This window comes from Trypanosoma equiperdum (assembly GCF_001457755.1).
Source record: "Trypanosoma equiperdum strain OVI genome assembly, contig: ctg_1382, whole genome shotgun sequence".
NCBI lineage: Eukaryota > Euglenozoa > Kinetoplastea > Trypanosomatida > Trypanosomatidae > Trypanosoma > Trypanosoma equiperdum.
Window position 1 is genome coordinate 2,065 of NW_027123374.1, and position 13,012 is coordinate 15,076.

Here is a 13,012-nt window from a genome sequence, read left to right on the forward strand (position 1 = left end):
TCCAGAGTAAAAGGTTTCCTTTCAACTGTGTCTGTGTGTGTTACCCGTGGGGAGGGGTGTCCCGACGCGCAGTTGTCGGCGCCGGGCAGGCTGCCCTTTTCGGTGGAGTGTCGGCTTGCGCAATGCGCACAGGCAGGCAAAAACAAGGACCACAATTCGCATGGCTAAACTTTCCCCAGTCTGCCAAATCAGTGGCTGAGTGAAGAAACTGTGCTTCCTCAATTTTGGGGCATACATCGCTTACTTCGGCTTCTGGTTTGTATAACTGTGAAAATTTCCGCGTTCGTTTTTCTAATAGACCAAGATCACGTGCCACCTTTGCCTCCTGGCGTATTGCAGCAAGATGTGCGGCATTTGCTTCCTCCACTCGCCTTATGATGCGGTGCTTCTCGTTAATCAACCTTTTAAGTTCCCTTTCTGCGTCTGCATGTGCGGCCTGGGATGAGAGTCCCTCATTTTCCTCCTGCACAACCGAGTCATATGCGTCGCATTCCTTAATCTCGTTTTTCAAAGTCTCCAGCTTGAGTCGCAGCTGCCCAACTTCCATACTAAGACTATGTATGGAGTGCTTCACTTCGAGGTATTCCCGTCTTTGCAACGCTTCTGTGGGTGATTTCTTACCAACTGTCCCCTTGCCCGTATTGAAGCACGCACCCATACCATTTATTTTGATGATCGCCTCTTTCCTCTGTGAACGCGCGGCCTCAAGTCGCAATTCCAGTTTAACCACTTCACCGTAGTCAAGCACATCAGTTGCCATGGAGGCAATCTGATCCCCCAACAGCGCCTTCTCTTCAAGCAGTTTGCCCAGCAATTCTTCAAGATACCGAAGTTCCTCCTCATCTTCGCTAAGCTCCACATTCCGACGTACTTGTTTTGCATGAGCGAATCTTCTGGATGAGGGCCGTGCCGATTCAGCTGCTTTCCCAACTTTAACCAAAGGGGCTGTTCCCGGTCTCTTGTTCTTTAGTGTCATATTTGTTTTGATTTTTTAAAAACAAATTGTGTTGTCGTTGCTGTTGATGCGGCTTAATGTACACGTCGGGCTCGCGTGGGGAGTCGCCACACCACCGTAGGTGTCCCCCAAAGCTTTTTCACTCCGTAGTTAACGGTCTGGTGCTAGGTATTATTAGTTTTTCAGAAACGATTTATTGTAACGACGAAAAAAAAAAAGAGGAAAGAAGGGTGAAGCGGATTCCATAACCCACAACTAAATGGAAGGAAGAGAAATATTACGCGTAACATGTTAAAAGTGGCAATCTGGGGGAAGTGAGCATAAAATTAAAAATACGGGACGGACCACGCAAACAAAATTATTACACAGTGCCATTTCTCGTGGAAGGGTGCATTCTTTACGTACAGGACCGAAAGGGGACTTTTTTCAAAAAAATAAATAAATAAAAGTAATGAACTGAGTGGTGCCAAGGAGAAGTGTGTAAAGAATAGCGCGTTCAAACTTGCGTCAGCAGGACATCCTTGCAATAGTCCACCTCAAAATCCTCGAGGTCCTGTAGGTTTAGCGTTAACGTCCACAACCCGTGTGCCTTTACGCTCCGCCCCTCGCTCACTGGTGCATTGGCTACACTAAGGGGATCCATGCATTTCGTCACGGCCCACTTACGCTCCAGGGACAATTCTTCTCGAAGCGATTCCTGCATGAGATTCACAATTATGCGCCCTACGGGAACGACTTCCCATGTGTGGTCCACCTGTTTACGCCTTATCTTACAGACACGCTTCAGTGCGTCCGCCTCTTGCACCGCCCATGCCGCTAAATGTATGTGCCGTGGTCCTTCACACGTTCCAAACAGCATATAGTCAAAGTTGCTCGTTTTATTACTAACATCGATAGCGCAGATGTCCCGGACCTTAAGTGACCGCAAAACTTCTAGTATCTCCTTTACATCTTCTATATATGCCTTCCGCCCGTCCTGCCAAGTTTCGTCGAGGGATCCCTCAACTTCCATTTCCAACAACATGTCTGCAAACCGCTCGTCATCGTATGGAAGTGGCTGTTTCGATCCCGTGCTTGTGGGTTGCTGAATCGTCTCCTCCAGAGTGTCACTAGCCAAAACGCGGAGGGCGCTGCGACTGTTCGTCCGCTGTTCCTCCTGGCGACTGGAAATTGGAATGTTAAGCCGGGAAAATACCTGACCCTCTGGAATATCGTTTTCCCTGACGACGCCGAGTTCTGAAGAATCCCCCACTTCTCGCCGCGCACTGGCTGATCCCAGCGCATTTGTAAGATCATCCAGTTGGAGATCAACAAAATCGCTCTCCCCGCCATTGGAGGGCGGCAGCGGCGGCGGAGTCCCATCATTCGTGAACGCATCACTTGAATGCCAGCGGGCAGCTTTCAGTGGCAGGTGACAACACAACCGATTTCGCATCCTTCCACTTTCGCGAATCAACTCAAAACAGCACCAACGAAACGAAGGCGTAGTTTGAAATACACCACGCGCATAGCAGCCAGGTGTTGATTTGCTAAAAATTCGCCGCATCAGTCTCCTAAAGCAAATAAAAGGAAGGCACAGTACAGGATGAGAGCGACAAACACTATCAAAAATAAAATAAAATCAAAGAACAAGCCCCCGAGAAACACGAATAAGAATATATATATATATATATTCAACCGAAATGAATTGAGAACGGAGCAATTCTGAAGTCATGGAATACGGCAGGATTATGATTCAAACAAACAAATCACACAACCTCTCACTTTTTTCTCTTTGCAGGGGAAACGCAGCAGTCCTTTTTTTTGTCTACGCGAGCAAATGCGCTTCTTCATTTTGCTTACATCCAGATCGGTTTCTCAAACGGCTGCACGGATGGAGTTTATCATCAGGTATCGTTCCGCACTAAATTTTCCACGGCAGTGCAGGGCTAAAAGATATTTAAAAAGGGAAAAGGAGTATGATTGTGTGGATCAAGGGGGAAGAAAGTAAGGCAGGCAATGTCTAGCAAAAATAAATTAATAAACAATGTAATTAACAAACAAAAAAAAAGACCAACACATATCCGATGTATCGCTTTCAATTACAGAAAACATACACCACTTAGCCCCAAATCAAAACAAACACGCGCACAAGCACGGATTGCTAGTTAACATGGCTGCCGCAGCCTTAATTCCGCTAAAGGCTAGTCAAAAAGGACACCATGAAGTGCGCTACAGCAAATATCATTTAGAGAAATAACAAGCGTATGCGAGTTATACAGAACAAGCTAATAAATATAACAAATCAGTTGAGTACCGAAGTTGCTCCCCACCTAAGTTCGTCACAAATCGGTACCCTCCGCGTCGCTGCGTACGCATGGCATTTCCTTCAACCACGGTAAAAACAGAAAAACATAATAACAACAAGGTTTGTGTGGCATTCATTTGGGGTGGGCTGGAAAAGAAGATAAATGTATTCATGCATACGCACATACGTATGTACAGGGAGGGGAGGAGAGGGGGGTGGAGGAGTGTTTGTAATTCGGTCATTTGTGAGAACCGAAAAGATTTAGTGTCCAACACCTCTTCTCTCTTCAAAAATTTCTGCGGTTTATCGAACACCCAACCGCGAGAAAATAAAGAGAAAAGGCGTGGAAAGTGTATGGGATCCATCAACCTTTCAGAGGGATGGAGAGTGTGTATCTACCAAACGATACCACCTCGTTGCGCATGAAACAGCTGCAACAAATTCAAATGTTTCTTCCCTCCCCATCTCGTCCACGCCCTTTTGAAGAGGAGAGGGGGAGAAAAGGAAAGATGCACGACAGGACCTTGCGACTGCAAAGTCGGGAAATGTGTCCGGTTCCCACTTCCTCCCGTCGAAACTTTTCTCACATTCAGATATCTATCAAATAATAATAATAATATACAAGATTCTGGGGATTAGGGGAAATGTATAGTAGAAAGACTTTGATTCCTAGGGTTGCGAATCGAAAAGTATCATTATATTTTTACTTTGATGTGTCGTGAAGCAGTTCTCCACCCTTGTGAATTTCTTTCGTTCAACTGATTCATTAGCGCGCATGCACGTGGCAGCTGAACCTATTCCTGCGTTCATACCTCACGGTTTTCAATCCAGTGAACGGAGCAACTCTCCTCGATGTCCTTCGCACCTTTTTTGTTTCCACGCAAGTCATTTTGCAGGTAAGTGCCACCACCGCCTTTGCACACCCAAACGCCCTCGTAGCGATTCCCATGAATTTTATTTCGCATCACATGTGGGCGACTGTTAGAGGTAACAATAATACCCGCACTGTAATTATTCAGCACTTCATTCTCTTCAATGACACCGGCACCTTCCTGAAACACATAAATACCTGCTTCTCTTCCTTGCCGAATAATATTTCTTGACACATTTGGCGAGGCCCGCTCTTTAATGAGAATCCCGGCTCGGTTGTTCCTCCGAATTTCATTTTCGACAATAATAGGGGCAGCTTCGGAACAACAAAAGACACCTGCCTTTTGGTTGGCTGTGATGTGATTCCGTTTGAGGACAGCATTTGCACAGGGACCCTTCGCCACCACACCGAAACTGCCATTGTTTGCTATGTGGTTCTCTTCTACCGTACCATGTGCGTTATGTAAAAAAATTCCCGTAACTCCGCCATCCACCACATCGTTTCTTTTGACACATGCAGTGCTATCCTTTTTAAGCAAGAATCCGGCCAGTTTGCAGTTCTTCACCGTATTCTTTTCAAAGAGACCATGGGCCCCTTCGAGAACAACAACACCTGCGGTTTTGGTATCACATATATGGCAGTGGGAAACAATGGCATCTACGTCACTGTTTACTGTGATGCCACTCCCATTTGAGCTTGAAATCCGGCAGCGGGATATTTTCCACTCACCCCCAACGAGAGATATGGCTCCAAAATGGGAATCCGCTTTATCATTTGCCTCAGCAGGCTCCACTGCGTATTCCTTCTTTGTCTGTCGAGCGATGTGACGAATGACGAAATTTTCTATAGTGCCCCTACCAGCTATGCAGTGTATAGCGAAGGGCCCATCACTTACTTCAACAATGGGTAGGGGATCTTCACCGATAATGCTCAAGCTGTCTGGTAAATCAGCTCCCAACACAAGTGGATCCGTGAACACAGCTGCTTCTTTGACCACAATATTACGTACATGAGATAGTCCTTTAACAGCCTGCAGCGCGGTTTGTAGCGTTGGGTAGTCCCTGGGGACACGAATTGTTGTATCTTTTATGTTCCGGCCCGCACCGCGAGCGAAAAAGTCAAACAAAGGTGTTACAATGTGAGGACTTGGGCTGAGACCGCTCCTATCACCACAAGATATGCGTCTCGGAGTCAGAAAACGTGATGAAGTGCTGCTTGCGCTCGATGCCCGCCACTTCACCAGTCGCATCGCCGAGCCGCTCTCATCTCTGAGCCAGTGAGTACGAGTACTTCGACCGCTACACGTGACACTGTAAGGTGTACGCTCGAGGCTGCTGCAGCTCCGCCGGCTTCGACTTGCCTTTTCAGAATCTTTTTTGCACGACTGCACGCCGTTAAAGTTTGTGGGACTTGCCATGTGCTCTGTGTCACATCCATTGCTCAACAACGCTGCGAGACTCGAGGGTGTTGCACATCTAGGGGCGCTCGGTGTCGTGATACCATTGGATTGCACCACCGCACTTAACATGGCGTCCAAACGACACGAAATGTCTTCGAGAGAGGGCCGATCATCAGGCGATCGATATAACATATCACGCAGAAGTTCTCCCAGATGTCCGGAGAAACCCATGTCCGTTACTTGCTTCACAACCTTTTCCACAATTGAAGGATTTTCAATCACACGACTGTTTATGGGCTGCTCCTGCAAGGTGGTAAGCTCTAACATCACCACACCTAATCCCCAAACGTCTACCTTTCCATCGTACTCCTCCTGGAGCATATGTTCCGGAGCGATGTAGAGCGGTGTGCCTACAACTTTCTCTTGCGACATCCCAACCGCCACGGCCAAGCCAAAGTCACCAATCTTCACATTTCTACCCTCGTCTAGGAAAATATTTGTGGGTTTCAAATCTCTATGCAGAAACCCTTTCCTGTGAATGAATTTAAGTGCCAGAACACACTGCTTCATCCACAAAACCACACGTCTTTCCGAAATGGGGTGAAATCCAGTTGCGACAAAGCTTCTCTTCGATTTACTTATAACCACTCCCAAATCCCCGTAAGTGCATAATTCCATAACGAGACAAACGCATATCTCATTTGGACCAATTTCCACCGCATCCTTGCCGTCTCCGCAGCTGTTATTCGTAACTACCCCAACTGCATCGACAGGCATGTCCTCACTACATCCCTGTGAGCCGGTTGAAATAGTCGTCTTTTTGGTAGGGAATTCGAACAGCAAGCGGCGAACTTCATTTGCGTCAGACACAAGAAAAAAATCCTTGTACGACACGATGTGTGGGTAGCGTAGTTGTAGCAGTACCTTGATTTCCTTTAGCGCTGCGTTAACAGACGAAATGTCGTGGCATCGAATTACTTTCATAGCGAATTTCCGCCCAGTTCGGACGTGAATAACACTAAGCACAGAACCCTGTGCGCCACTACCAATTGGACGGTAAATAGTGTAATCCTCCATTGAATACTCGGGTGATTATACGCCTTTGTGTGCTAAAAGGGCACTAACAGTAATTATTCCCCTCCAAGGTACAACGCTAGGAAACAAAAGAAAAAAACGTTGCGTGGCTCCCAAGATATCACAGGCAATAATGAATACAGGTTCAGCACACATCGTAAGGATGAGGAATAGCGCAGAGTTTCGTTGTCAAAAAGTGCGGAAGTAGACGATAATTTGGTTGAGAGAGAGAGAAACGATAAATTATATATGTATATGTTTCCTCCGCTCCATTTTTTGCTTGATTGGACCGGTGCAAAAGGGCGAATAACATGTTTGCAACTCCCACAGTCGACAACCATTCCAACAACAAACTCATGAAAGCAAACAAATACCCTACGATTTCTTAGATAGCAAGAAAATGTGTTTAGTGAAGAAGCTACGCAAAGCTATGCGTCTGTGCTTTACCCAGGGTTCCACGTAATGATCGATAGCACGCCATACCGTGCAACCAACATGCAACGGATGGGGGTGTTACTTTACCGCCCAAACAGTCTTTGATGAACAGTTCAGCTCCCTCACAATCAACGATATCATCCAAGTGCACAACTACCAGAGAATGCGGAACCGACTCAAATGCATCAAAACCAACACGACTGTCGAAGCGCGCCTGCACTTCGGCAGCGGTTTGGTTCACCTCCACCCAAAAACAAGCATCAGGTTTCATATTCTTCATGTTCTCCACAATACTGAGTAGGCCTCTGTTACGGCATGCGGTGCGTTCAACACCAAGCTCATCAGCTACCTCCATCACCGCACTGTCAAATAAATGCTGAACAATCACTTCACGGTTCACGCCACTTAGTTGCGACACCGCCTCCTCCCGTCTAAGCCTATCATTTAACAAATCACTATTTTGCACACTATTGTGATTATGGTCAATATTATTATGGTTCCCCGTAGCAGGCCCACTTAACGGTAGTTGGCAAAGGATGTCTTGTGGCTCTGGGTGGCCACCAGGGAAGCAATAATAGCCGGGATATTCACTCACTAGCGACGAGCGACAAAACATCACAGCCTTTTCGTCGGAGGTCGTTGTAAAACACTCAATTCCGAGTGCACGAGCGAGGTACTTCCGCCTATCTGTGCCGCCGTCACTGGTAGAACGTAAAAAATAGTCAACATTCGTAGCTACTCCCATACTGGATTTATAATCTGTTATTCCAAGTTGCAAATGGCACTTACCATTATCATACTGGACAACGTTATGAAGCCGGAATTTCAATCCGTTGTACAGTATTTTCCTTTCCAACCCCTTCATCAACTTCCTCCACGTCTCCTCAATGATGCTATGCTCCTCTGCGAGGCCTTCCAGCCGACCAAATGAGTCATCTACCGTAACTTCCACTCTGGAAGGAGGATACGGGTCTCCAGCACAATCTGCCGATGCGTTAAAAGCGAGGAAGATAGTTTCAAACCCGTAAATTGCACTCTTACTCATAACTTTCCCCTCTCCTTTTTTTTTTGACTCCACGCATATATGCCACTTTACAACCTTATATCTAAAACAATTAAAACCCTTTCCATGCTGCACACAAATACGTGGGAGGAAAAAGAGAAAAAGGTGCCGCAGATACACACAACTACAGAGGTGATTAAACTAAGTTCCCTCGTCATAAAGAATGATTGATTAACGATGGGGTGCGTCTCCACAGAGATTTAAACTTTTCTCAAAACACACGAGCAGAAACAAAATAACAAAGAAACGACCGCGTTTCATGACAACGAACATTCAGTGGAGCAATGGTTATTACAGTGTTTTCATCTACAAAGGAACCGATCAACCCACTGAAGAGGTTACACATTTAAAAGAAATATATTGGAAAAATAAGAAACTGGAAATATGACCCGTACATTTTTTTTTAGACATAAGTTTACCGTTGCCCCATCAACTGGACTCCACCATTTGATGTTCCAATGGCGAGCACATTTTCTATGGGGTGCCAACAGATGGCTGTCGCCGTATCGGTGACTGGCAGTTTGTCCAAAACCGCACCAGAACCTACATCATAAATAAAGACATTACGAGTTTCGCTTCCAACGGCTACGAGGGCACCGGTTGGCGAAAACGCAACCCCGACGGCTGTCGCATTGCTGCGGTGCTGAGCGAGCTGACGAACAGAGCGCTTTTGCCTAATATCCCACAAACGCACTGTACTATCCATTCCCGCTGTAAGACACATGTGGAGGTGATTGCTTCCGATAGAGGCGTAACGGCCAGCTGTCAGCAACGCCACGCTGTGTATGGGTCGCGTGTGTGCTTCCTCTATCACGTTAATGTTTTGCCCAACATGTAAGTCATACACGCCGAATGACTTGTTTGACGCTGCCCACACCACAACATTGGAGGCGAAGTGATTGATAGCGTCGACCCCGACCACGTGCTGCGCCGAGGGTACTGTAAACTCGAGTGCGGGCTTCATCTTTGATTCATTCCGCTTCCTATCCAAATCCCCTCCACCATCATCCAAACAATAACGACAGAAATTTACGCTGTTTGCAGTGGCATAGCATATAAACTTGTCCGTGTAAACAAATTTAACTGCTCGCACGTCCCTCCCCACCTTCTGTACGATATAAGGCGAAGCGCGCTTTGTAGGCCGCCACACGGCCACTACACCATCGCATGAGCCTGTGACCACAACAGGTGCGTTAAGAGACATATTAGCATCTATAGAGCTCAGGGGTGCAGTATGTACCCGTAATGCCGTTCCGTCGCCCTCATTCTTTGCCACCGGCATCTTCAGCATAAAAGCCGATGCGTCACCAGATGCAGTTACCAGTGCAGAGCCACTGGCGGTAAATTTAGCCGATGTTATGACAGCACGGTGAATGGGAGAAGAAAGAAGAAATCTATTAGCGGCTGTCATCGGCTGAAGAGGTCGGTTGGACAGTGGCAAAAATTTGTATCGTGGAACGGCAACGGCTGTGGACGGATGCTTGGGTGCCCTTGTAGCCCTTTCACGCAACTTCTTCTGCCGCTGTTGCACACTCCACGGGACACTGGCGGTGTAACCGCTACTTTTGATAGGGCGTCCAAACGTCACCGGTTTATCCGTAGGCATCTTTTTATCTCTTGCAACGCTCAATTTTCCGGTGTTCCGGGTGGAAGGGACCTTCTGCTGATTATGTTGGGGAGGTAATTGCAGGGGTTCCAGTAGATGCGGGGGCAATGGAAATCGTGCGTGCATGATGTCGCTGGAAGGATCAAAAGAATCATCACATCCATCTCCCAAAATACCATCCACGGCAGAGAAGTACAACAACTCTTGCGTGCCCGATACTAAGGCACACCATGAGCCATCTCTTGACGCCGCAGAAATCTGTGGAGTTTTCTCACCGAAAAATAACGTATTACTGTCTAATAATTCCATCGAATTTTTGTTGTAGTAAACAACCGCATCTGTGCGCATTACTACCATTATCGACCGACCAACGACCACTTCCATCACACGGACCCCTCCATAAAGGGATACATGCTCTGGTATATCGACATCCCGATATATCTGCTTCGTCACATCAAGGACGAAAAAAACCTGCAAATTGTCCTGCTGAACCAACTTTATTGTGCCGTCTGATAAACCAACAACAAGATGTCCTTCCTCACTACCTCCAACCGCAAAACATGTTACCTGTTGAGCTCGAGTTATAATATGACCATCCCTTTGGAGATAAGGTTCCACACTCCACCACTCTTCATTACAGTGGAGACTTACTAGATGATTTCCCCTTGAAATGGCAAACAAACTGCTGCCGCCAAAGGCAGCGAATGCTGCACCGGCTTCACCGTACCAACAACTGCAGTCCAGAAGCAACAGGGTAGGTGCCACACCATCCGCAAGATTGTACCGTAATCGGCAATCTACCAAAGTAATTCCACAAGGAGAACACACAGCTATGGTAGTGCCGTCGGTAGACCACACAACATGGGTGGCACCAGGTGGAACACCATTACAAAGGAACTCTTCATTTAAGAGAAGCACTTCATCCGCGTCATCGTCATCATCATCTCCGTAATCATCGTTTCCGTGTCCGAAAGACAACGCAGAGCTCCACGTGAAGAGAGCCGCTGACGATTCTCCAATAACCGCAACTTTCTCTTGGAATACGGAAAGAAGGATGGGCACAAATCCCATTTCCACTAGCGGATGCATGTTGGGCTCCTCTTCTCCACATTCCCATGCGTACATGACTGCCGGCCCACTGCCGTTGCTTTGACTACACCACAGTAATCGTTGTGACGATAGAGCCATGCAGTTCACAATTCCCCCATTTATCTGGATAGCGCGAGGCGTAGCTCCCGTTTCCTTATACATGGATGGGAAATCTTTATCTCCCCAGATCTTTTACTCTTGGTAATATGATACCGCGATAGTCTCCACGAAGTAAAGGTTGAACAAGAAAAAAAAGGTGAAAAATTTTTAAAAATGTGAACACATGTTGATTCCCATTTCCTTTCTTTTACTCTTGTGTCAATACAAGACTCTATAAATACTCCTACAAGCGTAAGCAGAGGGCACAGTGGAGTAACTTTGAGTGGGTGACATCCACAACACTTTACTCCTTATAATATTAACACCAAACCCGTCAACCATCTCGCAATGCCTTCCCACCCCCCTCCTTCAGCGTCACAATGACGAATCCTGAGAAAGCATGTGTACTGTGTTAAGGAAAAGTGCATTGCTCGCAACTTTCTTCAACTCAGACCTTTCACCTCCAGAACCACCAAGCACGGCTTCGCGAGTACTCAACTCCATGATGTGTTCCATTTCCTTCAATTGCAGCAGTACATCAGTTTCATCCCTCTCAGAGGGGTACACCGCGTGGCTGCGGCCCGTCTCCTCTTCGTTAGACTCAGTGGTATTGTCACTGCCGCTGCAAACGCTTGCACCATCGTTGAATAAGTAATCATCTAATCGGTTCACATCGTCCCCTGTAAGAGTCTGCAGACGTTCTGCCTCCTGAGCATAAGCGTAGAGCCAACTGGTACTGTGACTGCGAAGTGTCGGTACATTCATTACTTTACGTCGTAAGTTGCAGAGATAGCGCTGAGAGAAAATATCTTCACCACTCTCATTGCTTTCTTGAAGGTTTCCTCCACCTCCTTTCTTCACATCTTTGAGAAAACTTTCAATCACAGCTGCATGTGGCCCCGCTACCTCCCTCCGCAAGCGCTGTAGTGCAATTGTGAGCTGGAGTCCATGAAGAAGTTCCTCTTCTGTTGCTTCAACTGCGACGCAACTTTCGTCTCCACCACTTGCGGAACGCTGCTGAGGAAAATATGTCGTAGCGCAAAGCGGCGTCGAAATGAGCGATGGTGGAGCTGCTGAACAGTGTAGGTGGGCGAAAATGTAACGGGGAATGCGCAGAGGAACACGCACATAGCAACCACTTTGTGTCAGCATGCGGTATTCTTCAACTACACCGCGCACCATACTCTCTGCACCGGAGTACTGTGTTGGGGCAAGTGCACCATTCCGCAACCAATGTAGTGGCTGACGAGCGGTATGATGAAGCAGCGCAGCACGTGCAAGTGTTGGGTTTTTATCCACCAATTCGGCAACGGGTGCTGGAACCGCAACCACAGCAAGGTGCCACGACCCTTCACGCATAGTGGAGGCCACTCGGTGCGCCCACACTTGCAACGCTTCCGTCATTTCCTCCTCAAGGAAACGCTTCCGTACTGAATCGTCTACTTCAAGTAATGTAAGAAGAGGTTCCAACCTTTCATAGCATTTATCACGGAGGGACTGCTGCTTTAGGGACTTCTGACGGGGTCTCAACTGACCATTAGGTCGCAGGGGGACAACAAAAACGGAACCACCCATCATAATAACACGACCAACCATTCTCTGATGATAATCATATTCCTCTGCACCCCAGCGACTGAGGTATTCACCACGTGTTCCTTCAGAGTTTTCGATGATATCTGCAAGTTCGAGCAGCAACACATCCGTTTCTTCCTCCTCCTCCTCCTCCCCCTTTACCGTGCCTTCACTTTCCGTTACTGCTGCAGTTAATCCCTGAATGGCTTCGGTCAGGTCCAAAAGCATCATGGCGGTCACTCGCGTATCTTCATCGTTCCCCCCTAAAGATAAATAAGCCTCGAATGCGTAATAACCACACCTGTGAGTACCGGAAGAGAACAAAGTTTCCGGAAGAGAAAGAGGTGTAAGATTGCTAAAGAGATTGTCCTCCGTCCACAAATAGGAACTGGTGGCATGATAACTGCGCTGCGAGTGCTTACGCAGTGAATAAAGCAAATCATTACGTGTGGGCGGGGAATGTGAGTATGTACCAAGAAGAATCACATGTAGTACCATCAACTAACTGAACCCCTCTTACACCACCCCCCTCTCCTTTTTATTTTCTTTTCCTTTTAAATAT

At 47.1% G+C, this 13,012-nt stretch overlaps 5 protein-coding genes and 1 pseudogene across 6 annotated transcripts; all 6 read right to left on the reverse strand.

Moving 5' to 3' along the window:
* Positions 1-40: 40 nt before the first annotated feature.
* On the reverse strand, positions 41-976 carry TEOVI_000776000 (uncharacterized protein; the record flags this gene model as incomplete). The annotated part of the gene is made up of 1 exon (XM_067221263.1): positions 41-976. The coding sequence occupies one exon, from the start codon at positions 974-976 to the stop codon at positions 41-43; it is 936 nt and encodes a 311-aa protein (XP_067077364.1).
* A 475-nt stretch (positions 977-1,451) lies between these two features.
* On the reverse strand, positions 1,452-2,501 carry TEOVI_000776100 (Oligomerization domain containing protein, putative; the record flags this gene model as incomplete). The annotated part of the gene is made up of 1 exon (XM_067221264.1): positions 1,452-2,501. One exon carries the CDS (start codon positions 2,499-2,501, stop codon positions 1,452-1,454), a length of 1,050 nt encoding a protein of 349 aa, XP_067077365.1.
* Positions 2,502-4,048: 1,547 nt separating this feature from the next.
* On the reverse strand, positions 4,049-6,589 carry TEOVI_000776200 (protein kinase, putative; the record flags this gene model as incomplete). The annotated part of the gene is made up of 1 exon (XM_067221265.1): positions 4,049-6,589. One exon carries the CDS (start codon positions 6,587-6,589, stop codon positions 4,049-4,051), a length of 2,541 nt encoding a protein of 846 aa, XP_067077366.1.
* Positions 6,590-7,004: 415 nt separating this feature from the next.
* Positions 7,005-8,066, reverse strand: TEOVI_000776300 (uncharacterized protein; the record flags this gene model as incomplete). The annotated part of the gene is made up of 1 exon (XM_067221266.1): positions 7,005-8,066. One exon carries the CDS (start codon positions 8,064-8,066, stop codon positions 7,005-7,007), a length of 1,062 nt encoding a protein of 353 aa, XP_067077367.1.
* Positions 8,067-8,499: 433 nt separating this feature from the next.
* Positions 8,500-10,941, reverse strand: TEOVI_000776400:pseudogene (annotated as a pseudogene). Its single transcript has one exon. A coding segment is annotated over exon 1 (2,442 nt).
* Positions 10,942-11,253: 312 nt separating this feature from the next.
* TEOVI_000776500 (uncharacterized protein) lies at positions 11,254-12,948 on the reverse strand (the record flags this gene model as incomplete). The annotated part of the gene is made up of 1 exon (XM_067221267.1): positions 11,254-12,948. The coding sequence occupies one exon, from the start codon at positions 12,946-12,948 to the stop codon at positions 11,254-11,256; it is 1,695 nt and encodes a 564-aa protein (XP_067077368.1).
* Positions 12,949-13,012: the final 64 nt, after the last annotated feature.